The sequence below is a fragment of the Aedes albopictus genome, chromosome 2 (assembly GCF_035046485.1).
Source record: "Aedes albopictus strain Foshan chromosome 2, AalbF5, whole genome shotgun sequence".
Taxonomy (NCBI): Eukaryota; Metazoa; Arthropoda; class Insecta; order Diptera; family Culicidae; genus Aedes; species Aedes albopictus.
The window spans coordinates 479,833,752-479,856,622 of record NC_085137.1 but is presented as its reverse complement, the minus strand read 5'-3'; the positions used below and the strand labels follow the sequence as shown (position 1 = coordinate 479,856,622).

Sequence of the window (22,871 nt, the reverse complement as noted above, 5' to 3'; positions counted from 1 at the left end):
TTGCAAGTAACCCCGTTTGACGGTACACTCTTTCGAAGTTTCAGAGGTTTTTCAGTGGGTTTCGGAGGCGTTTTTTGGGGTTTCTGCGAGTCTCGAGTACGTAACAACAGATCCGATGGGGTTTCAAGGGGTTTTCAGATCCATTTCAGAAAGTGCCGGAGGATTTTCAGTGGGTTTCGGAGAATCTCAGTAGCCGTTCAGAGGAGACGAGAGGGTTTCAGGTTCGGAAGCATTTCATGTAGTTTCAGAGGCCTATCAGCGAGTTTCAGAGGCGTTTTGGGATATTTCGGAGGTTCTCAGGGGCGTTACAGGGGGGGGGGGGGGTTTCAGGGAGTTTCAGGGGGTCCCTAACAAACATTTTTTGCTGTACAAGAGTGGAACAAACAACTCTTCAGCAAACTTCTTAATCTAAAACTGTTTTTAAGCTAGTTCTGTTACTTTCCACAGCCCTTGAAAATATATTTTAGATCACTGCTCTCAGTTTCATAGGGATTTCAGACGCGTCTTATAGCATGTTATGCGGTTTCTCAAGGGATGGCTTGTTTAAGGGGGTTTCACTTGTAGATCCAAATGGCTATACTCATGGAAGTTCTTAGAGAATCTCAAATGCACATTGAGTTGCATGAGGCTGTGCAAGCATGAACTGCATTCAAACAGACAAGTTATGCATAATATGCAAGCAGATCCGATGACGTATGCTCGAGAAAGTTTTTGTAAACTCTAGGGCGAGGACGGAGTAAAAATCCTGAATACTTCTATTCACGTTTGCATGTCGTAGGTATATACGAGCGCTACGGTTTCATAAAAAAAATAGGACTTTTATAAAAGGTGGGGAAGGAGTTGGGTAAGTTGTCCAAAATAACAAAAAAATCTGATCCGAGCAGATGAAACCAGACACTCTTCGGCATGGATTTACATGGGCGTTTTATAAGGGCATCTAAAATATAAATATATTTTATTGTATTCTTTCTTTGTATTTTTCAGAATTCTGATCTACAATGGCAAAAACAATATGCAAGCATGGGGCCTCATAGTTCTGCTCATCTCGAAAGCCGTCGGGCATGCCCCCTCGGTCCCAGATCTGGAACAGGACAAAAGCGCCGGTGTGCTACACTCGCAGCGTGCGCTTGCCGAAGTGACCGAAATGATTCGTACCTCGTCGCTCGTACATCAGGGCCTGGTTAATTTACAACCGTTGGCCAACGCCGGCAATGAACTCAGCGGTGACAGCGAAATGATTTTCGGAAACAAAATAGCGCTGTTGAGTGGAGATTACCTGCTGGGAAATGCCTGTTTGCAGTTGGCTGGATTGAAGAATCAACAACTGATTGAGCTGATTTCATCGTCCGTGCGTGATTTGGCGGAATCGAATTTCGTTGGGGATCGAGATATGCAGAACAACCCTCTGCCCTCCAAACCGGAACCGGGAACAACCCGTTCGTCGTCGGATACGTTGAGCGACGAGGATCTAGGGTTTGGCGATCTGGAGGACAATACGCAACCCTTGAACATCAAGGACGTGTTGGGCAATCCCGAGAAGGAATGGTCCCTGCGGCACATCCTATCGGCGGGCAGTCTGCTGGGGAAGAGTTGCCAGGGTGCGCTGATTCTGGCTGGACAACCTGAAAAGTTACAAAAGCAAGCCTATCTGTTCGGAAAGCACCTCTCGCTGGCGTGGCAAGCCTGCATCGATATGGAGCCGTTCGGCAGTCCCAATCTTACACCAGGTATGAGAATCCAAAATTCAAGAGATCATATTTCCATTGTTATTGTCCCCATATTGCCATTGTTTTGACGGTACATACACTCCTTCAGTAATAGGATCGTCCATGTTTTAATACAATCAAAATGAAATACGAGGAACTATTATTTTTTTTTTATTATCTTTATTAAAGAGACTTTCAGCCCGTGGCTGGTTTATCTCTACGAAGAACTGCATAAAATACATTCAAATAAAAAAAAGTGTTGAAACTCTTTGTATTTCATATATCGTCAAAACATACACTTCCGTTCAAAAGTTTGGGGTCACCCCCTCAAAAACATGTCATTTTTTTAGGCCCATATCTCCGCCAATTTGCGTCCGATTTCAAAACCCTAGGTTTCATTCAAAAGATAATAAGTCAAAGAAACTTTGAACATGATTTAAAAGAAACTTTTTCAAAAAAAAATGTATGTAAACTTAACCCAAAGTTGCCAAATTTTCTAAAAAATGAATATAAACTTACTGCAGTGTCGCTGGAAGTTGGGTCGACCAAATTTTAAGATGAGAGCGGTAACATGACCCATTTTCTATTAGCCTTCAACTGCTTTTTACAGAACTTAGCTAAAAAATCTAGAAAAAAAGTTATTAAGTAAATTATTCCTTGATGTCATCGACCAAAAGTTTGGGGTCACCCCTCAAAATGCTGTATCGGCCAAAAGTTTGGGGTCACTATCGTAAAACATGGAAAAGTGATTTGTTGATATCTTTGTCATCTTTCATTCAATTTTAATTCTTCTTGGCTTGTTTGAAACAAAATGAATGATACTTACTGCATAGACATTGTACCACACATATTTGTTGAAATTTACATACTAGACCTTTACGTAAAGTTGCCTCATTTTTTGAAGCGTGGTAAAATGTGCTAACTTTACATAACATCTTTATATACAAAAATCGTTAAATACGTTAAGTTGAAGACATCAAACGTAAATTTAGTTAATTATCTTTGAAATGAGCCAAAAATAATTAAAATTGAACTATAGATGACGAAGATATCACCAAATCACTTTTCCATGTTTTGCGAAAGTGACCCCAAACTTTTGGCCGATACATCATATTGAGGGGTGACCCCAAACTTTTGGTCGATGGCATCAAGGATTAATTTACTTAATAACTTTTTTTTTAGATTTTTTAGCTAAGCTTTGTAAAAAGCAATTGAAGGCTAATAGAAAATGGGTCATATTACCGCTCTCATCTTAAAATTTGGTCGACCCAACTTCCAGTGACACTGCCGTAAGTTTATATTCATTTTTTAGGAAATTTATCAACTTTGGGTTAAGTTTACATACAATTTTTTTTTTGAAAAAGTTTCTTTTAAATCATGTTCAAAGTTTCTTTGACTTATTATCTTTTGAATGAAACCTAGGGTTTTGAAATCGGACGCAAATTGGCGGAGATATGGGCCTAAAAAAATGACATGTTTTTGAGGGGGTGACCCCAAACTTTTGAACGGGAGTGTAGGTGGTTTTAAGCTACAACTTGCCAATACAGTAAAATCAAGTAACGAACATGGCCCTAAACTGTATCCAACTTTATCACATTTCAGGAGGTCGCTTCAGTCTCATCTCGGCGCCGGTTCTCTTCCACCTGGAACACGATCCAACGCTGTACGAAGAAATCAAAAAGGGACGTGAATCGGTTGATAACATCGACTACGCCAAGATTCACGGGTCAGTCATCAAGGGACCCGGAGTGGAAAAGACGCGCAATCTACAGAAGAAACACAGCCTGGCGGCGATGGCCGTACTCAATGAACTTCCTCCTTCGGACGCTCGAACCGCACTACAGAATATCATCCTGGCGATGCAGGACTTGTAATAGCAAACGTACTGAAATATTTAACAAAAAAAAAGACAAACACACAAATACGAACGAATACTCCTCTTCAGTTTTCTTTTAGCAGCTAGGAAAGAAGATGTGCGAAGATGAATTAAAAAAATACCATTCCGTCCAGTGAGGAGAAAATCATACGATTGTTAGGACACTTTATTGATTGAACGGTACTGTTAACCCAGTATAATTAAGAGCGGAAACGATTTGAACGTTTTTGTGCTAATTATGTACTCTTACAAAAACAAAATAGGCAATATTAAACTGTAGGGCGCTAGATTTTAAGTGGTGATTGTGTTTGATTCGAATTCTGAATTATATATTTATAATTGTTGACTTTTGTAGAAACTGTTGTATTTTGATTTCGTATCATGAGTCCCGTTGATATCAGAAAAGGGCGTAAGATTAACTATGAAACACATGGTTTTCGGAAGAATGATAATCACGTTTGCACTATTTGTAAACATATATTAACAGTGATATATAGAACATCGCTAAAACTAAATATTTGGCATTTTTACAGCAGCAGGTAACTTATCTTTGGTGTACGTACAACTCTTGGCCCAAACGAAACCACAGTCATGCAACGTCTTCCTCCTCTTCGGAGGTCGAGCTCTCAATAACCTGGTTGCTGTTGTGGCGCGATTGCAGGTGCCTCTGGAGATCTCTCCGCCTCGCCAACTTCTTCCCACACAGGTTACACTCGTACAAAGAACTGTCGTGCTGCCGATGCAACCGGATGTGTTTGTTCAAATTGCTCGGATCGCCAAAGGGCCTTAGGCAGTACTGGCACTTCAGCGGTTTGAATCCGGTGTGCGTCCGAATGTGAATCTTCAGGCCGTACTTACGGGAATAAAGTTTCCCGCAGTAAATGCAGATGTGGCCCTGCTTGGACGAGCCCATGTTGCTGACGATCGTTTCCAGGTGGGCAGCTGTTACCATCGTGGAATCGTCCACCAGCGGACTGTGATGGTGGTGATGATGAAGATGATGGTGCAGTGAGGGTTGTTCCAGAAGGGGTGACTTGTTCTGGGGTGGAAGTGGAGGATGCGGCGGTGAAAGTTCTACTTTCATCGGGTGGGTGTTAAGTACTGGACGGAACGCAGAGCTACGCCACGGTTGAAATTCACACCCGGTGGCGAAGTTGTAGCGCGAGATGCTGTGAAGAAGCCTCTGCCATAGGATAGTCATCGATTGTTGGCCGCAGTCGGTGGCGATGTGGATTTTCAGGGGGTTGGGATACTCGTAGGACTTGCCGCAGCTGTGACACACGTAGCAATTTTGACCTGAAAGGTATAATGGAGAGGGGAAGCGGTTAGGTATAACCAAGAATTTAAAACTGTTCAGTATCTCGAGGAATCGTGTACCTATTGTTTCAACTGTGTATCACGAATAGCTTGTTCAATAATAGATGCTAATATCGTTTCCCGTTCCAGATTATCAACCACATAGTTCTGCAGCGATCAAAATGGAAAAACAAACCAGATGAATTATACAGGCAGCTGACTTAATGCAACCAAATGATATTTTGAGCGCCTGAACGTTGATCAAGTGTATCCTTTGGAGTTTACCCTTTTCTTAACAACACCCAAATCCCCGTGACACCTACGCCTTAGAAGTCGTAGAGGTTTCGACATCTACTACTAGACCTACTCATAGGTGCAAAATTTCCAGACCACACAAAAAATGTGTAACAGTTGTACATTCACAAAATCTAAGGGAAGGAATTATCATGTATATCTCCAGACATTGCATTGGGTTTATTCAGGCCAGAGATGTCAGATATACAGATTTTTCTGTATTAGACAGTTTTTTTACCTTCTATACAGACTTCATACAGAGTACAGAAAAATACAGATTTGTGATACAAATTTCTCCAGAAAGCATAAAGTTTTGAGTTATTTTCAATAAATTTCTGCTTATATCTTAAAAATTCATGAAAGTTTGTACATTTCCTCACTTGTTTTAGAAAAATAAAACCCAGTTAAAAATTAAAAATCGTCAAAAGTAGTACATTTTTGTTAGTATCTATTGAAATCTAGGACTCTCGGTGTCTGCTATGCCCTTAAATACAGCGATATAGAAAAATCTGTATTGATGCAGATTTTTGATAGAATAATCTGGCATCTCTGTTTTAGACCTCCTTTCAGAGATTATTTTAGGTTTTTCAAAGGTTATCTTAACAAGTCCTGCAGTAATTACTCAAGAATCAGTTCCATAGTCTTTTTCATGGAATTTTTCACGATTTTTTTTCATCAATACCTGCAGAGGGTTCTTCAGTTCTTTCAGGTATTATTTCAAAGATTCCCTCAAACAATTTTTTTTTTCTTTAGTGGTTTTTTTGAAGAATTCCTCAGGGTTTTTTTATTGTTTCTGCAGGATTTGCTTCAGAAATTTCTCCAGGTTGAGGTTTAGCGATTTTTGTTTACAAATCCCTTCAGAAACTGTAGAAGAGGAACTTTTTCTGAGAATTCCTTCAGAGGTATCTCCAGGAGCTCTTCCAAATATTCCTTAAAAAATCCTCCAGGGATCGCTCAGAAATTTATTGGGAAATCTCTCCAGAGGCTTCTCAAGCATTTTTTTCTGTGGAATATCTCACACAGTTCCTCCATAGATTCAATTTCGAGAAATATATGGAATAAATTATGACGCCAGTAAGTCCATAATAATTTTATTTACAGAATATAGGGGGTATGTTAAGGTGTTTCTTTAGGTGTTCTCCTGAGTATTTTCTCAGGCATTCATCCAGGAAATGCTCACAAGATAACTTTATATTTTTTTCAGGAATGTTTGTTCATGAATACCACCAAAATTATCAAGGAATATCCGAAGAAATTCCAGGAAAATTTTTGAAGGTGTCCCAGTAGGATTTTTTTACACCTTCCTGGAAAAACTTCTCAAGAAATTCTTGGTTGAATTCCGAGAAAAAACTATTGAACAATAATTAGGAAAATATCTGGAGAAATCCTTTGATAATGCCCATAAACAAGCGTCTGTAAAGATCTCTAGAAATCTAAATCTCTGAAGAAATTTCCGGAGAACTTTCCTTCCAGGAAATATTTTGAATAAACAAAACGAATATCTGGAAAATTGTCCTTCAGTAGATCGGCGAGTATGCGGGTGCTCCCAATGAAGTTGAGAGATCTGCAGTTCCACGTACCGAGCTTCCAATCGCAAGTCCCTTTTCGTCGCTGTGGTCGTCGCCATTGGTATCGGTTCGCATTCTTCTCTTGTTGATTTTCCGGTGCTAGTCTTTTTTACGGCTGGCTCGCAGGGCCTGACACCACTGATGGTGAATGCGGCTAAGACAAAGTACATGCTGGTAGGTGGGACTGAGCGAGACAGGACAAGCCTTGGCAGCAATGTTACGATAGACGGGGATACTTTCGAGGTGGTAGAAGAATTCGTCTACCTCGGTTCCTTGCTAACGGCTGACAATAACGTGAGCCGTGAAATACGAAGGCGCATCATCAGTGGAAGTCGTGCCTATTATGGGCTCCAGAAGAAACTGCGGTCAAAAAAGATTCACCCCCGCACCAAATGTACTATGTACAAGACGTTAATAAGACCGGTGGTTCTCTACGGGCACGAGACGTGGACCATGCTCGAGGAGGACATGCAAGCACTCGGAGTTCTCGAGCGACGGGTGCTAAGGACGATCTTCGGCGGCGTGCAGGAGAACGGTGTGTGGCGGAGAAGGATGAACCACGAGCTCGCTGCACTTTATGGCGAACCCAGCATCCAGAAGGTAGCCAAAGCCGGAAGGATACGGTGGGCAGGGCATGTTGCAAGAATGCCGGACAACAACCCTGCAAAGTTGGTGTTTGCTAACTATCCGGTTGGTACAAGAAGGCGTGGAGCGCAGAGAGCACGATGGGCGGACCAGGTGGAGCGTGATCTGGCGAGTGTTGGGCGTGACCGACGTTGGAGAGCTGCAGCTGCAAATCGAGTATTATGGCGGCAAATTGTTGATTCAGTATTATCATGAATTTGATGTTAACTAAATAAATGAAAATGAATCTGGAAAATTGTCTAAAGAAACTATTAGAAGAATTTATTAATGAATCTTTGAAAGATTTACTAAAGAAATCCCTGAAGTATATTCCTCAGGAACTTACTGTAGAGATTTCCAATGATTTTTTTAAACGACTCCCTAGAAAAATTCCGAAGCAATTCCTGGTGGTGTTTCAGAAAGAACCCATAGGAAAATACCTTTGAGAGGGAATATCTGGAGGAAGCCTTGGAGAAATTTCTCGGAGAATCCCTGAAAAATAATTTGCCGGAGGAGTTTTTGTAAGAAACTTTATTAGATTTAAAACTAAATTCCTGGTGTAATTCAAGCAGGAATTTATTGATTATTTTTGGAAGAAATCCATAGAATATTTCCTAGAACTTGGAACCCTTGGTCAAATTTATGGAAGAAACTCATAAGGAAATTTGTAATGGAATCCGTAGAAGAATTTCTGAAGTAATCTTTGTAGGAATTTCTGTAGAAGTCTTTTGAAGATTTTTTTCAAGAAAAAACTCAAGTGAAATTTCTGAATGAACCTTTGCTTTTTGCTAATCGCTGAATTAATTTCTGAAGCAATCCGTAGAAGATTTTCCGAAAGAATTCTCGTACGGATTAGTGACAAAAGTTCTATGGAGAATGTTTTAAGGAAACCCATAGAAGCTTCACTGAAGGATTTTTTGGAGAAATTTATGGAGGAGCCTCTAACGAAAATTGTAGAGAAATTTCTGAAGCGATGCATGAAAGATGTTCTAAAATTTTCAAACGAAAGCCCGTGAAAGACTTACTAAAATAAATTCCTAGAAAATTTTCTAAAGGAATCCATAGAGCAATATCAGAAGGAATTCAGGTAAGGTTTCATGATAAAGCTTTCAAATTAATTTCTGGGATAATCTATGAACAATTTTGAAGAAAATTCTAAAGGAAACTAAAAAAAATGGATGAAATCAATCAAAGAATTCAAAAGAAATTTCCGATTTTATTCATGGCAGAAGTTCTTGAAAATTTATTGGAAAGGATTCTGAAGGGATCACTGGATGTATTTCTGAAGATGTGAGAAACAAAAGAAATCCATGGAGAAATTTTTTGAATGAATCTTTGATAGATTTTTCAGAAGCAATTTCAGAAGGAGTTAGTGTTATAATTGGAAAAAGTTATGAATAAATCCTTGAAGATATATTTAGGATGTGAAACAGTACATTCCAATATAACCCTTTATAAGGCAGTGGCAACTATATTGCCACTTTATCACTACGTGATCGTATCCCTCACAGTACCAACATGTTGGTGACTCCGGTAGCGGTTTCATTTCACGGTTATTCCTACTCTCGCCTACCCCCTGCCGCAATGGTACACTTTGGACCACCTCACATTCTTCCTGACTCTCTTCATGCTTACCGGCTTCTCTCATTCTCCTTTCCACCATTGCAATCAATGATTTCAGCCTAACCACTTCGGCCTCCAGAGCCCGAATTCTCTCACTCCCCGGATCTTGCTCACCCCCTACACCTACGTTGCTCTCAGTACAAATCATACTGTACTCTTCTTTTTCTCATTCCTTGCTTCTAAACTACTCGTAAACGCATAAACTGGACCCTTTCATGAACGATACCACGTAAAACACACTCAATTAAGGTCGGACTCATATACTCCATCATCCAAATCCTATTTCTCAAACAAGTACCTCAATATCCGTCATTTTAAGCCTCATCAAACTCTCCTCATATTTACAGTTCATAGCCAACTTCCTCGATAATCAAACGGTCCATATATGCAAGTTTTACAGCCATTTCAATGAAATAGTAATAATTCAACAAAATACACGAAACGAAAATAACCGAAACTTTGCAATCAACAGACACGTAAATACTGATACTCAACACTATATTCCACTGCACAAACTCAATCTTTATTCTGCTCAATACTTCCCAAAATGTTCCTTAATTCACAAAAATAACTTAAACACTCAAAGATTGTCCACAGAAACCAAATACGGATAAATTCACATCATAATCCCAAAACTATCAATAAGTGAACCTCAAACTTTCCATAAATACCACAAAATTCTTAAATACACATAATTTTACATCAGAAACTTCACAAATACTCAAATATTTCGAAAACCTTTAGTTAGGCGCCAATTTGTAGCCAGCCCGGGCGATCCGTCTCAAAACACGTGGCTTAAGCGCCACTCCACAAGGGAGACCACATGCCCAATTTTAATTTGCCCGGATGAGACTCTCCTGAGGGCGAGTCCATTTAATATTTCCGAAAGGAATTTTACGGATCGTTCCAGCTGGCTTACGAACCAAACGACCGAACGGGTTCACCCTATTATCGCATCATGACCATTAATCGCGAAGGCACTCAGAGAATCCGGTGAGAGAATCACGCATGCTCAAAGTGAGACAACATTCGCGGTTGCTCACCAATTCTCATCACTGGCAGACAAGACACTCGCCGCGATACGCAACAGCAAAGAGGAAACGGACTGAGAACCCCATCAATCAAACTCCGTGGGAGGACGGGAACGACAACGAAACGCGTAGTGACGTGCAATACATGGCAATTAATCAAACACTAGGGATATTACGGTAACACTTCATACTAACATTTATTGGAGTTAGACGCTACATTGCGGTTTACGAATACAAACTATATTTCGCTAGTGATATCACATTCTTACATTCTTACATGCTAGTATTTATTTGGGTCTTCGTGTATGGGTGTTCGTTTTCTCTAGCTACTCTCTATCGTGTGTGCGATTTCTCTCCCTAGATTCTATCTATCTACAACGTGCTCATGTGCTCATGTGTTCTGTGACGTCACGACCTTTGGCGGCGCATCTGCGGGCTAGTCTGCGCTCCTGGTGTGACAACCGGATCTGGGCGGCGGCAATTCGTCACGCGCGCACGACGATCTCCGAACTTCGCTACGAGGCCTTAGCGGCACATCGTCTTCAGTCTTGTGACTGGCAAAAAAGAACTCCGAGGCGCCCTCAGCGGACGCCCCACTCCACGCAAAAAAAGAGGTTTGTTTCGACTCACCGACTTCGCTGGTTACGTTACCGCTGTCGTTGACCTGTGGCCCAGGTCAGTGCCCCGTCCGAGATGGGCGAGTAGAATGGTTATCACCAATGGCCACTACGCTGAATGGCGTTGTTGCTTCGGGGTTGGTGATGCAATGGCGGTCGACGAGGTTGGTGTTCGCAAGCAATTTGGCGGATCGATTGACCTGCGAAAGTTGGCCAGGAGGTCCCCTGCACCTCACTCGGTCGATGTGTTGACGGATCGTCCGACTTCCGATCGATTAACGGATGACCGGGAAGGTTTCCGTTCGTTGGGGGTAGTCTGCGCTGTTGGGTGCGGGTAGCTTCGCTGCGAATAAAACAGCCTTACGGCTAGAACGAACACTGAGCACGGGCAGAACATGGCACATTTAGAGCACAATTACCTTTTGATTATTACTTCTAATCAAATCGCACACGAATTGCTATACTACGCACACTTTCTACACACTAGAGAACGAACAAGATATTTAATTAATTAACATATACTAAACGTCACTAAAACTCCATACATTTCTGTGGCAACGAACAAATTAACCAACGCGCACACTTCTAGTTTGCTGGGTAGTCACGAACGAAATGATCGAGACTGTGACTCCTCAGATTAAGACAGTGCATTCTCGGACGAACCGGAAGCTCGTCATTTCCCGAAAACTCGTCGTACACTTTCGTGATCGCAAGTCACGAAGGATAACTCGGAGCGATGGTCGTGCTGCTGTCCCTTTCCAACCTTTCGAAGACACAAGTGTGCTCGCCTCAGAAGAGATTTCGCAAAATGTTCGCAACCTATGATTGCCTACTCTAAGGGAATTCCAATAATTTGAATTTAATTACCCTGAACATTGATTTAATCTTATTCTCAATAGGCATTGATATAATATTTACAACATTTACATTAGAATATACACAAAAAATATATACAAATTTCCTGACTGCTACAACATATTTTTTTCTGTTCGTTTAGAAAAATTTTACAACTTCTGTTAATTTCTGAGGACACATTAGGCCACTGAACACTCATGATTTTTTTGAGCCATAACAAATATGTATGGGCTTTTTTAGAACAAAATGCCTGTCCAAAAACTGCCATTTTTGGGTGCATAAAGGTTTATAAGCTCGAATTTCTGTTGTGGTGAGCGAATTGAAAATCAAATGATGGGGAATAAAAGGCCTATGTTCCTTATACTTGTGGACAATATTTCAACTTGATTGCTTCATTACTTTTAGGAACTCAGCCTTTTGAAAAAAATGTACTAATCTAAATGGGCATGTACTAAAATTGCCATATCGTCCAAAATGATTGACCAATCGAGTTCAAATCCACACATGTAACTCATGAATATTGGGGCAATAACTTATCAAAAAATCAGCATGATTGATAAACGCATCACAAAATAACAACATTTCAAACTTTGTTGACAAAAAGTTGAAATTTAGACCAATTTTTTTCATACCTACAAAATCGACCATCGAACTTTTTGAAAATAAACTCGTTTTTGTTCATTACACCACATGTACTTTATATTCGAATGTAGAACGAGTGGATTTCGTGGCTGGTTTTCTCGGCCTTATAAAGGGATAATCATAAATGAAACTCAAACATTTAGAATATTTACAAACTCAATTATGCTGAAATTTATAGGGACGTAAAACATTTGTATCTGAACTTTGCCGTGAAATTCAGCTTCGTTGGGAAAGATTTGAGGCCAACTATGAGTTTGAAGAGAACACAACCGGCCAAAATATGTAATTTCCTTATATAGAGGGCCCAGCTCGTGCTTAAGGACAGACTTGTTCGAATCCCAACATGGCTGCCACAATGGCCGACTTTGGCACCTACTCACGATTTCGAGCGCACAAATCTCGTTGTAAACAAAACCAGTGCACCTGATCTTCTTATTTTAAGCTTATTACAAGTGAGCAAGAACAGAATAATGAAATGCACTGTTGTTTGAAGCTTGCTTCTTGAGATTTGTGCGTTTGAAGTTCTGATGCAGTGTTGAAGCGGGATTTCAAGATGTTTGTCCTTAAAGGAGCGATTCATGGGGTTAAACCCTTCCCATTATCCAAGTTCAAGATAGTATATAGGTGATTTCATTTATTTAGTTAACATCAAATTTATGATAATAGTGAATCAACAATTTGCCGCCATAATACTCGATTTGCAGCTGCAGCTCTCCAACGTCGGTCACGCCCAACATTCGCCAGATCACGCTCCACCTGGTCCGCCCATCGTGCTCTCTGCGCTCCACGCCTTCTTGTGCCAACTGGATCAGTTGCAAACACCAGCTTTGCAGGGTTGTTGTCCGGCATTCTTGCAACATGTCCAGCCCATCGTATCCTTCCGGCTTTGGCCAAGTATCTAAGTGATGTTTTTACTGAATATACGAAGAATCCCTCCATTACTGCCACCTGGAAGGTGCAGAAATATTGAAAAAATCATCAAGACAATTTTCTTCCATCTATTAGGACGGAAACAATTCATAATTTCACTGAGAAGGTATTTTCTTACATATTTGAAAGCATAAAATTAAAAATACAACATATATTGCTTTTCTTATATAAGCGCACTTGCTTATAATGGGGTTTAATTGTTTTAGTTTGACCTCAAGAGCTATGTCTACTCAGTGAATAACTTGAAGTAACCTCGATGACACCACTTCACTGGTTGTGCCCGAAATAGACGTGGACCAGACGGAAACATAACTCCAGGGACAATTTTTCCATCTATTGAATTCATTAGTAAATGATACCAAATTGGCCATGTGGCATTAAGCGAGGTGCAAGTATAAACTCGATCATTATTTGTCGGTGCTAAGGAAGACGGGAACTAGATATAAACCCTATAAGTCAACAATTTATTTTCCGGTTGGTTGCTCCTGCGTATTTTGACGAAATTGAGATCCTAGTTGGGATCCCTTGGCAACAAATGTTAGAAATTATTTGAAATACATATAATTGCAATTGAAGGGCCCAGATGCGAAGGAGTGTAAGTGTGACCATGTTGTCGATTTTGAGCTGAGCATATTAAAAAATCTTCAGATTGCGAGCTTTGAGGAACTTTTTAAGATTGTTTTTACGATGATATAAATCGGAGAAAATTGCGTTGATTTTTAAACTTCAATTGTGTGATGAAAAATTGGTGAAAATCTTTGAAACTCATTTACTCGAAAGAGGGTTTTCGTCACTTACACTTCTTTGCTCCTAATCCCCTCAATTTTTACCCAGATTGAACATTATCTAAATACGTACAGCAATGACTTAAAAAATTTCTTAAAAAAAAAGTTCTTTCTTTATACCGTGCACCTTCCATGTGGTATTTTTAAAAACGATCGAAATGCATTGTGAAACAAAAAGTTAAAGAAAAATTTTGATAAGTGTATGAAGCAACGTATTAAGTATTAAGTATTCGGTCTGTAGTATGAGGGGTTTGAAGTAATATTTTCAAAATGGCTTGCCTTACTCAATGATGGGTTTAGGCATCTTCTGAATTTTTTTTTTATCAGTTTTACAGTAACTATTTTTGAAAGAAATTTCAAAATTCGAAATTTATAAAATTTTCCACCAGGAAAATAAAATTTTCAATGAAATACATTTAAAATTTAAACATTTCAACAATTATGTATAAACAACAACAGTAACTTACGTTGAATATTCGCTGGCGTAAGGAACGGTATCTGCATGTGAGCCGCAACATCCTCGGAAAACCAAAGTTTTAACTCTTCCTGCTCACTGAGGTCCTGTGTCAACCTTAGCCTTATCAACTGATTGGTGGTTAACTCTAGCACTGCATTGTAACTTCTCACATCACTTGCCAGTTTGATCGACCGAATCCAGTTACAACTCTTCATCACACTGTCCGCTTCGTTTGGGGTCAACAGTCCCGTTGAACTCGACTTTCTTATGGTTATCCGTCTTCCCCCTGGTAGGGCAGTTTTTTGACAAATTTCTTCCACTGAATAGGCTTTTGACACTGAATCAACTGGGAGGTAACTCAAGGCACAAACACTTGCTAAGGCCGACGCGGATGCCGGTTCACCATCGTCCGGCGGCGAAAAGTTCAAGCTTAACTCTAGTTCACACTTGGGCGCGAAGGGTCCTCCCAGTGGAGGTCCCAAGCTACTTCTCGGAAGCAGCATCGACTGTGACGACGTTGTGGCAGGATACATCGTGCACCGGAACCGCCTGTCTCTTACCCGATCGGATGCGATCTGAGGTTCCCGCAGGATTCGGCAAAACATTTTATAGCCTTTCCCTCCTCTAATGGTCGACTTTTTGGCAAACAGGTCCAACCCTCCTGCTTCCACAGGGACACAAACTTCAACATCATCGTCGGCCAGAGAGAGGGTGGTGGCACGGCGGGAAGCAGCTCTAATTGATCCTTGCTGGGCTGGCTGCTGTAACAAGTGCAAAAAATCTCACGACATTCCGCAGCACCCTCGGCCCTGCAGCCCAGCATCGTCGCAGTCATTGTGCCGAAAAAACACATAATAGTTTTTAAATGAATTGATAAAGATCAACACGGATCGGGATTTGTGACCCCTCCTACTCCGACTTCCGCGCGCGAGCGAATCCCTAAGCCAATACGACCAACGCACGCTCTGTGCTACTTGTCGTCATCCTCGTTTCTTCCTGCACCCTTCGCTTGTCAAGTCAGCAACCACCACCCTCAGCGAGGTACGCGTGTTAAATCGCCACATGTGCATCAACTCGCACGTCACAGGATGTCGCCCAGGTTGCGTGACGCACTGCTTCGGAATTGAGGCAAAGCAAAGCAAAGCAAAGCAAAGCAAAGCAAAGCAAAGCAAAGCAAAGCAAAGCAAAGCAAAGCAAAGCAAAGCAAAGCAAAGCAAAGCAAAGCAAAGCAAAGCAAAGCAAAGCAAAGCAAAGCAATCCAAATCCAATCCAAATCCAATCCAAATCCAATCCAAATCCAATCCAAATCCAATCCAAATCCAATCCAAATCCAATCCAAATCCAATCCAAATCCAATCCAAATCCAATCCAAATCCAATCCAAATCCAATCCAATCCAAATCCAATCCAAATCCAATCCAAATCCAATCCAAATCCAATCCAAATCCAATCCAAATCCAATCCAAATCCAATCCAAATCCAATCCAAATCCAATCCAAATCCAATCCAAATCCAATCCAATCCAAATCCAATCCAAATCCAATCCAAATCCAATCCAAATCCAATCCAAATCCAATCCAAATCCAATCCAAATCCAATCCAAATCCAATCCAAATCCAATCCAAATCCAATCCAAATCCAATCCAAATCCAATCCAAATCCAATCCAAATCCAATCCAAATCCAATCCAAATCCAATCCAAATCCAATCCAAATCCAATCCAAATCCAATCCAAATCCAATCCAAATCCAATCCAAATCCAATCCAAATCCAATCCAAATCCAATCCAAATCCAATCCAAATCCAATCCAAATCCAATCCAAATCCAATCCAAATCCAATCCAAATCCAATCCAAATCCAATCCAAATCCAATCCAAATCCAATCCAAATCCAATCCAAATCCAATCCAAATCCAATCCAAATCCAATCCAAATCCAATCCAAATCCAATCCAAATCCAATCCAAATCCAATCCAAATCCAATCCAAATCCAATCCAAATCCAATCCAAATCCAATCCAAATCCAATCCAAATCCAATCCAAATCCAATCCAAATCCAATCCAAATCCAATCCAAATCCAATCCAAATCCAATCCAAATCCAATCCAAATCCAATCCAAATCCAATCCAAATCCAATCCAAATCCAATCCAAATCCAATCCAAATCCAATCCAAATCCAATCCAAATCCAATCCAAATCCAATCCAAATCCAATCCAAATCCAATCCAAATCCAATCCAAATCCAATCCAAATCCAATCCAAATCCAATCCAAATCCAATCCAAATCCAATCCAAATCCAATCCAACCAAATCCAATCCAAATCCAATCCAAATCCAATCCAAATCCAATCCAAATCCAATCCAAATCCAATCCAAATCCAATCCAAATCCAATCCAAATCCAATCCAAATCCAATCCAAATCCAATCCAAATCCAATCCAAATCCAATCCAAATCCAATCCAAATCCAATCCAAATCCAATCCAAATCCAATCCAAATCCAATCCAAATCCAATCCAAATCCAATCCAAATCCAATCCAAATCCAATCCAAATCCAATCCAAATCCAATCCAAATCCAATCCAATCCAATCCAAATCCAATCCAAATCCAATCCAAATCCAATCCAAATCCAATCCAAATCCAATCCAAATCCAATCCAAATCCAATCCAAATCCAATCCAAATCCAATCCAAATCCAATCCAAATCCAATCCAAATCCAATCCAAATCCAATCCAAATCCAATCCAAATCCAATCCAAATCCAATCCAAATCCAATCCAAATCCAATCCAAATCCAATCCAAATCCAATCCAAATCCAATCCAAATCCAATCCAAATCCAATCCAAATCCAATCCAAATCCAATCCAAATCCAATCCAAATCCAATCCAAATCCAATCCAAATCCAATCCAAATCCAATCCAAATCCAATCCAAATCCAATCCAAATCCAATCCAAATCCAATCCAAATCCAATCCAAATCCAATCCAAATCCAATCCAAATCCAATCCAAATCCAATCCAAATCCAATCCAAATCCAATCCAAATCCAATCCAAATCCAATCCAAATCCAATCCAAATCCAATCCAAATCCAATCCAAATCCAATCCAAATCCAATCCAAATCCAATCCAAATCCAATCCAAATCCAATCCAAATCCAATCCAAATCCAATCCAAATCCAATCCAAATCCAATCCAAATCCAATCCAAATCCAATCCAAATCCAATCCAAATCCAATCCAAATCCAATCCAAATCCAATCCAAATCCAATCCAAATCCAATCCAAATCCAATCCAAATCCAATCCAAATCCAATCCAAATCCAATCCAAATCCAATCCAAATCCAATCCAAATCCAATCCAAATCCAATCCAAATCCAATCCAAATCCAATCCAAATCCAATCCAAATCCAATCCAAATCCAATCCAAATCCAATCCAAATCCAATCCAAATCCAATCCAAATCCAATCCAAATCCAATCCAAATCCAATCCAAATCCAATCCAAATCCAATCCAAATCCAATCCAAATCCAATCCAAATCCAATCCAAATCCAATCCAAATCCAATCCAAATCCAATCCAAATCCAATCCAAATCCAATCCAAATCCAATCCAAATCCAATCCAAATCCAATCCAAATCCAATCCAAATCCAATCCAAATCCAATCCAAATCCAATCCAAATCCAATCCAAATCCAATCCAAATCCAATCCAAATCCAATCCAAATCCAATCCAAATCCAATCCAAATCCAATCCAAATCCAATCCAAATCCAATCCAAATCCAATCCAAATCCAATCCAAATCCAATCCAAATCCAATCCAAATCCAATCCAAATCCAATCCAAATCCAATCCAAATCCAATCCAAATCCAATCCAAATCCAATCCAAATCCAATCCAAATCCAATCCAAATCCAATCCAAATCCAATCCAAATCCAATCCAAATCCAATCCAAATCCAATCCAAATCCAATCCAAATCCAATCCAAATCCAATCCAAATCCAATCCAAATCCAATCCAAATCCAATCCAAATCCAATCCAAATCCAATCCAAATCCAATCCAAATCCAATCCAAATCCAATCCAAATCCAATCCAAATCCAATCCAAATCCAATCCAAATCCAATCCAAATCCAATCCAAATCCAATCCAAATCCAATCCAAATCCAATCCAAATCCAATCCAAATCCAATCCAAATCCAAATCCAATCCAAATCCAATCCAAATCCAAATCCAATCCAAATCCAAATCCAAATCCAATCCAAATCCAATCCAAATCCAATCCAAATCCAATCCAAATCCAATCCAAATCCAATCCAAATCCAATCCAAATCCAAATCCAATCCAAATCCAATCCAAATCCAATCCAAATCCAATCCAAATCCAATCCAAATCCAATCAAAATCCAATCCAAATCCAATCCAAATCCAATCCAAATCCAATCCAAATCCAATTCAAATCCAATCCAAATCCAATCCAAATCCAATCCAAATCCAATCCAAATCCAATCCAAATCCAATCCAATTCCAATCCAAATCCAATCAAAATCCAATCCAAATCCAATCCAAATCCAATCCAAATCCAATCCAAATCCAATCCAAATCCAATCCAAATCCAATCCAAATCCAATCCAAATCCAAACCCAATCCATCTCCAAATTCAAAAGTCTTACTTTCCAGCACAGTGTACTTCGTCAATGTATCATCGCATCAGGCCCTTTACCTCATCTAAAAGCCTGCTACATGTCAGGAATCATCAGTGCGATAAAACATCATCACCGCAAGCTCTTGTTCATGTTGCCTGTATCCTAAATTTTAATAACGCAGTAGGAGAAGACGTTATAGATTGCACATCTTGCTTTGGATCAATGGTTGACGGTTGTCGCTATTTCGCATTTGGTTTCATTGGATTGTTTTGATCCATTTGATGTATCTCAAGCCATCATCCCCTAACGTTCAGCAACACGATGAACAAGGGAAGGAGAGCAGCGGATTTTCACCCTACATTAAGGGCCAGTAAAGCTGCTAGTCGTGTAGCTTGCACCACGTGGTGGCAGAACCATCGGAGGAACAGGGATTGATTTAATGCACTTTTTGGCAGGGCTTTGGCGGCAGGGCGCAAGAGGAAAGGGCGAATCCAAGCAACAGAACTGAACAGCGCGTAGCAGTCAGCTCAGTCAGTGGATGGTAAATCATATGTTTTTCGATGCCTGGCGCGTGCTACCAATATCGGCTGTGTTTGTATATCCATGGTGCTCACCTACATAATTGCCGATGCCGAAGTGGTAGCATAGAATCTGGGCTGCTGCTGTGGCGCTGTAAGGGTCGTAATGCACTGCATTGTGACCCTTTCGGAAATGGTGCACTAAACTAAAGAATTTGAAGGTTTTGTGGCGATGTTGGTTACACTGTTGCTTCATGAAAGGATGATTATTGATTATAATACATGGCACTAAAAGTGGTACATATTCTAAAAATGCTCTGTGAAAAAGTTTGAAAACGGGTTTTGATTTCACAAATATATCAACCATCTTTCCTTTATCTTCTTAACGTAACGTCCTCACTGGGACAAAGCCTGCTTCTCAGCTTAGAACACTTCCAAAGTTATTAACTGAGAATTACGAATGGACAGATCGAGAATCGAACCCGTCACCAATTTGTTTGAGTGAATTTTACAACACCAGTCCCGGTAGGGTTCCTGTCACAGCATTTGACCGCGCACTCACCACACTCATTTCATTCATAAACCAATACTGCCCGTCGCCACCACTCACTGTACCATTATCCTGCAAGGTGCTGCACTAGCAAGGCTGCTAGGCCAAAAGTAGGAAGCATGTTCCCTTTCCTCCCTTTCGGAACGACAACGAAGAGGCATAACGTGAAATGGCACTGCGATTCCCCCTCCAAGTTGAGGATGATTCTCGGCTGCTGGCATCGTTTACCTTTCGCTTTCATTCCCTACAGTAATTGGGATTGAGATCAGCCGAAACTGCGTCAATGGTGCCGTAAAGGAAGTTGCCTGACTAATCGAGTGAATAGCTCGTCTTTTCGGGCCTAATTGTTTTGTTACGTTCGGGAAATTAAATTGATGTATTGGCTTTATAATGTGTGTGGAAAGTGCAACTTGATTGTATGCGGCACGATGCAGAAGGGGGCGATCTCTGTGTTTGACGATTATTAACTTCACTAAACGCTTCGGGGCTTTTGGGTATTAAATTCGAGGGGTGTGGACTGCGCTGCACGCGGTATGCGTAGTGGATGCAGTGATTCTCAAACTATCGTGGAACAACTAGCCTGTTTCTTCACTGTACTATGAGGCGGCTCTATACAAGCAGTATTACGAAAATATAGTGAAGCACTACAAATGCATAATAAACCAGAACATCTTATAGCGAAGGGGCTCCAGTTAGCCTAGTGGTTAAGGCTATGGATTACCAATCCGGAGACGGCGGGTTCGATTCCCGTTCCGGTCAGGAAAATATTCTCGACTCCCTGGGCATAGTGTATCATTGTACTTGCCTCACAATATACAAATTCATGCAATGGCAGGCAAAGGAAGCCCTTTAATCAATAACTGTGGAAGTGCTCAAAGAACACTAAATTGAAAAGAGGCAGGCCAAGTCCCAGCGGGGACGTAGAGCCAAGAAGAAGAAGAAGAAGAAGAAGAAGAAGAAGAAGAAAAAGAAGAAGAAGAAGAAGAAGAAGAAGAAGAAGAGGAAGAAGAAGAAGAAGAAGAAGAAAAAGAAGAAGAAGAAGATCTTATAGCGAAACACTACAAATGCGTTATAAAGTAGACATCACATACGGACTAATGCAACACTTAACGTAAATTTTGCCCGGTTATCTGAATGGACAACAATTTCACAACAAATTCACAGAATGGTAAGATTTCGGTTATGTTGGTTTTGGTCTATCAGTCATCCTGGAATAGTACCCTGTTAGGCAGTTCGCCTTTCAATTTGCAGCGTCTGTTACTGCTTTTATAGCTTTAGCTTTGTCTAGGAATTTCTAATCCTAAGGGGGTACTGAATCGAGTTCTAATATGAGACGCCTACACTTTGATGTCCCTGACATATGTTTTCTAGTCAATTATTGCCCGAAATGACTTGAATGTAGGCCATCAAAACGAGACTGATGAAATCTCATGATGCTCTATTACGTCAGAGCAGTATAAATGATAATGAACCTTGGGAAAATATTTACAAGTCAAAAAAGAACATGTCGCTTACGTCACTTTGAAAAATTACGGCAGAGGTTACTCAGGCCGACTCTGTAATGTTTCCCACCTTTTTGAAAGATTTATGTCCTACAGGTCTTGATCACTTCTAGTGCATCCAATAAAAATAAAAATAGTTTCGATCTGCAAGTGCGATTGATGTAGTTTTGGTAATGAATGTACTTTGAAGATTCAAACAATTTGAGTTCGACGGATGTTAAAGGTCGTCCAAAAATTTTATGAAACGTAGGCATCAGGATCTAGATACGAAACTTGTTTTCTATAAATGATTCCTTTATATGACACAGACCCATAACCTTTATAGCAACTAAATCCAATACTCGACTCGAGTCGAGTCAAGTACGAGACACTGAAGACGATCTTACAGTCGAGGTAGATATACGTATCTGTCATAGGTTGCATACACAAGTTTAACGTTTGATTGCTTTGACATTTATGCACACAACAGAAACATGTGTTTGATGAATAAAAATGAGATTTGATTTACGGGCGCTTCTTTTCTCCAAGCTATGGAGCCACTCTCATCTCCGTCCAGAACTGATATCGATTTCACTAATGCACATAGTCTGTTCCTTTTTACAATCCAAATCTCCTACGGATGGAGTAAGATGGACATCTACACGTCCCTGTTGTGAAAAGGAACAAACTATGTGCATTAGTGGAATCAAGCACAGTTCTGTGCCTTCAGGAGACGGAGATAGTCAAGTGGCTCCGTAGCTTGCAGGAAAGAAGCACCTGTCTAGCGAATTGGGAGTCGTGGGTTCGTTTCTCACGAATCATGGAATACTTAAAACCCCCATTGATTTTTTTAGAGAATTCTCCAGGGATTTCTATAGGAATTCCTCCTTGTCTCAAATCTTTAAGAAATTCTGCCAGGAGTTCATTCTGAGATTCCTCTGAGAGTTTCTACAAGATTCGTTCCCGAAATTTATTCAATCTTAGTAAAATGTTGGGGTCAATATGACAAAGACAGACACACTGAACGTACACTACGCCCTCGTGATGCGATAAACCCAACATCTCAGGAGGGTTAAGAATAGAATCTATATATATAAAAATGAGTTTAAATTTCCTTTGAGGCAACAAAACTCAAGAACGGGTGGACCGATCAGCATGACTCTTGCACGGTTCGATTCGATTTCGTGGTGGCTGTGTTTATATGCAGAAAAATTTACGAAAACCATTTATAAAGGTATAAAAATTGTAAAAATATTGATTTTTTGTGAGCCGGGTACAAATTCAGCATGATCAATATTTAATCAATCTAGAGTGCGGTGACGTTATGAGCTCAACAGTTGTCAAACCACCACAGCTTGGCAAGACAACG

At 40.3% G+C, this 22,871-nt stretch overlaps 2 protein-coding genes across 2 annotated transcripts; one reads left to right on the top strand and one right to left on the bottom strand.

Annotated features, from left to right (window-relative positions):
• Nucleotides 1-984: 984 nt before the first annotated feature.
• On the top strand, nt 985-3,940 carry LOC109413963 (all trans-polyprenyl-diphosphate synthase PDSS2; the record flags this gene model as incomplete). Its single annotated transcript, XM_029870719.2, is given in 2 exon segments — nt 985-1,727; nt 3,309-3,940. Coding segments are annotated over 2 exon segments (1,015 nt in total), but the record flags the coding sequence as incomplete, so codon positions are not given.
• A 135-nt stretch (nt 3,941-4,075) lies between these two features.
• Nucleotides 4,076-15,263, bottom strand: LOC109413994 (zinc finger protein 691). The gene is made up of 2 exons (XM_019687721.3): nt 14,315-15,263; nt 4,076-4,878 (listed from the first exon to the last, which is right to left on the bottom strand). Exons 1-2 carry the CDS (start codon nt 14,907-14,909, stop codon nt 4,172-4,174), a joined length of 1,302 nt encoding a protein of 433 aa, XP_019543266.2. The 5' UTR covers nt 14,910-15,263; the 3' UTR covers nt 4,076-4,171.
• Between the last annotated feature and the right edge of the window lie 7,608 nt (nt 15,264-22,871).

What these genes read in the sequence shown, in the direction of transcription:
- LOC109413994 (XM_019687721.3), bottom strand. Translation starts at nt 14,909, where the DNA reads ATGTTTTGCCGAATCCTGCGGGAACCTCAGATCGCATCCGATCGGGTA. An exon ending in TACGCCAGCGAATATTCAAC is followed by an intron (nt 4,879 to 14,314) that starts GTAAGTTACTGT and finishes TATACCTTTCAG; the next exon opens with GTCAAAATTGCTACGTGTGT.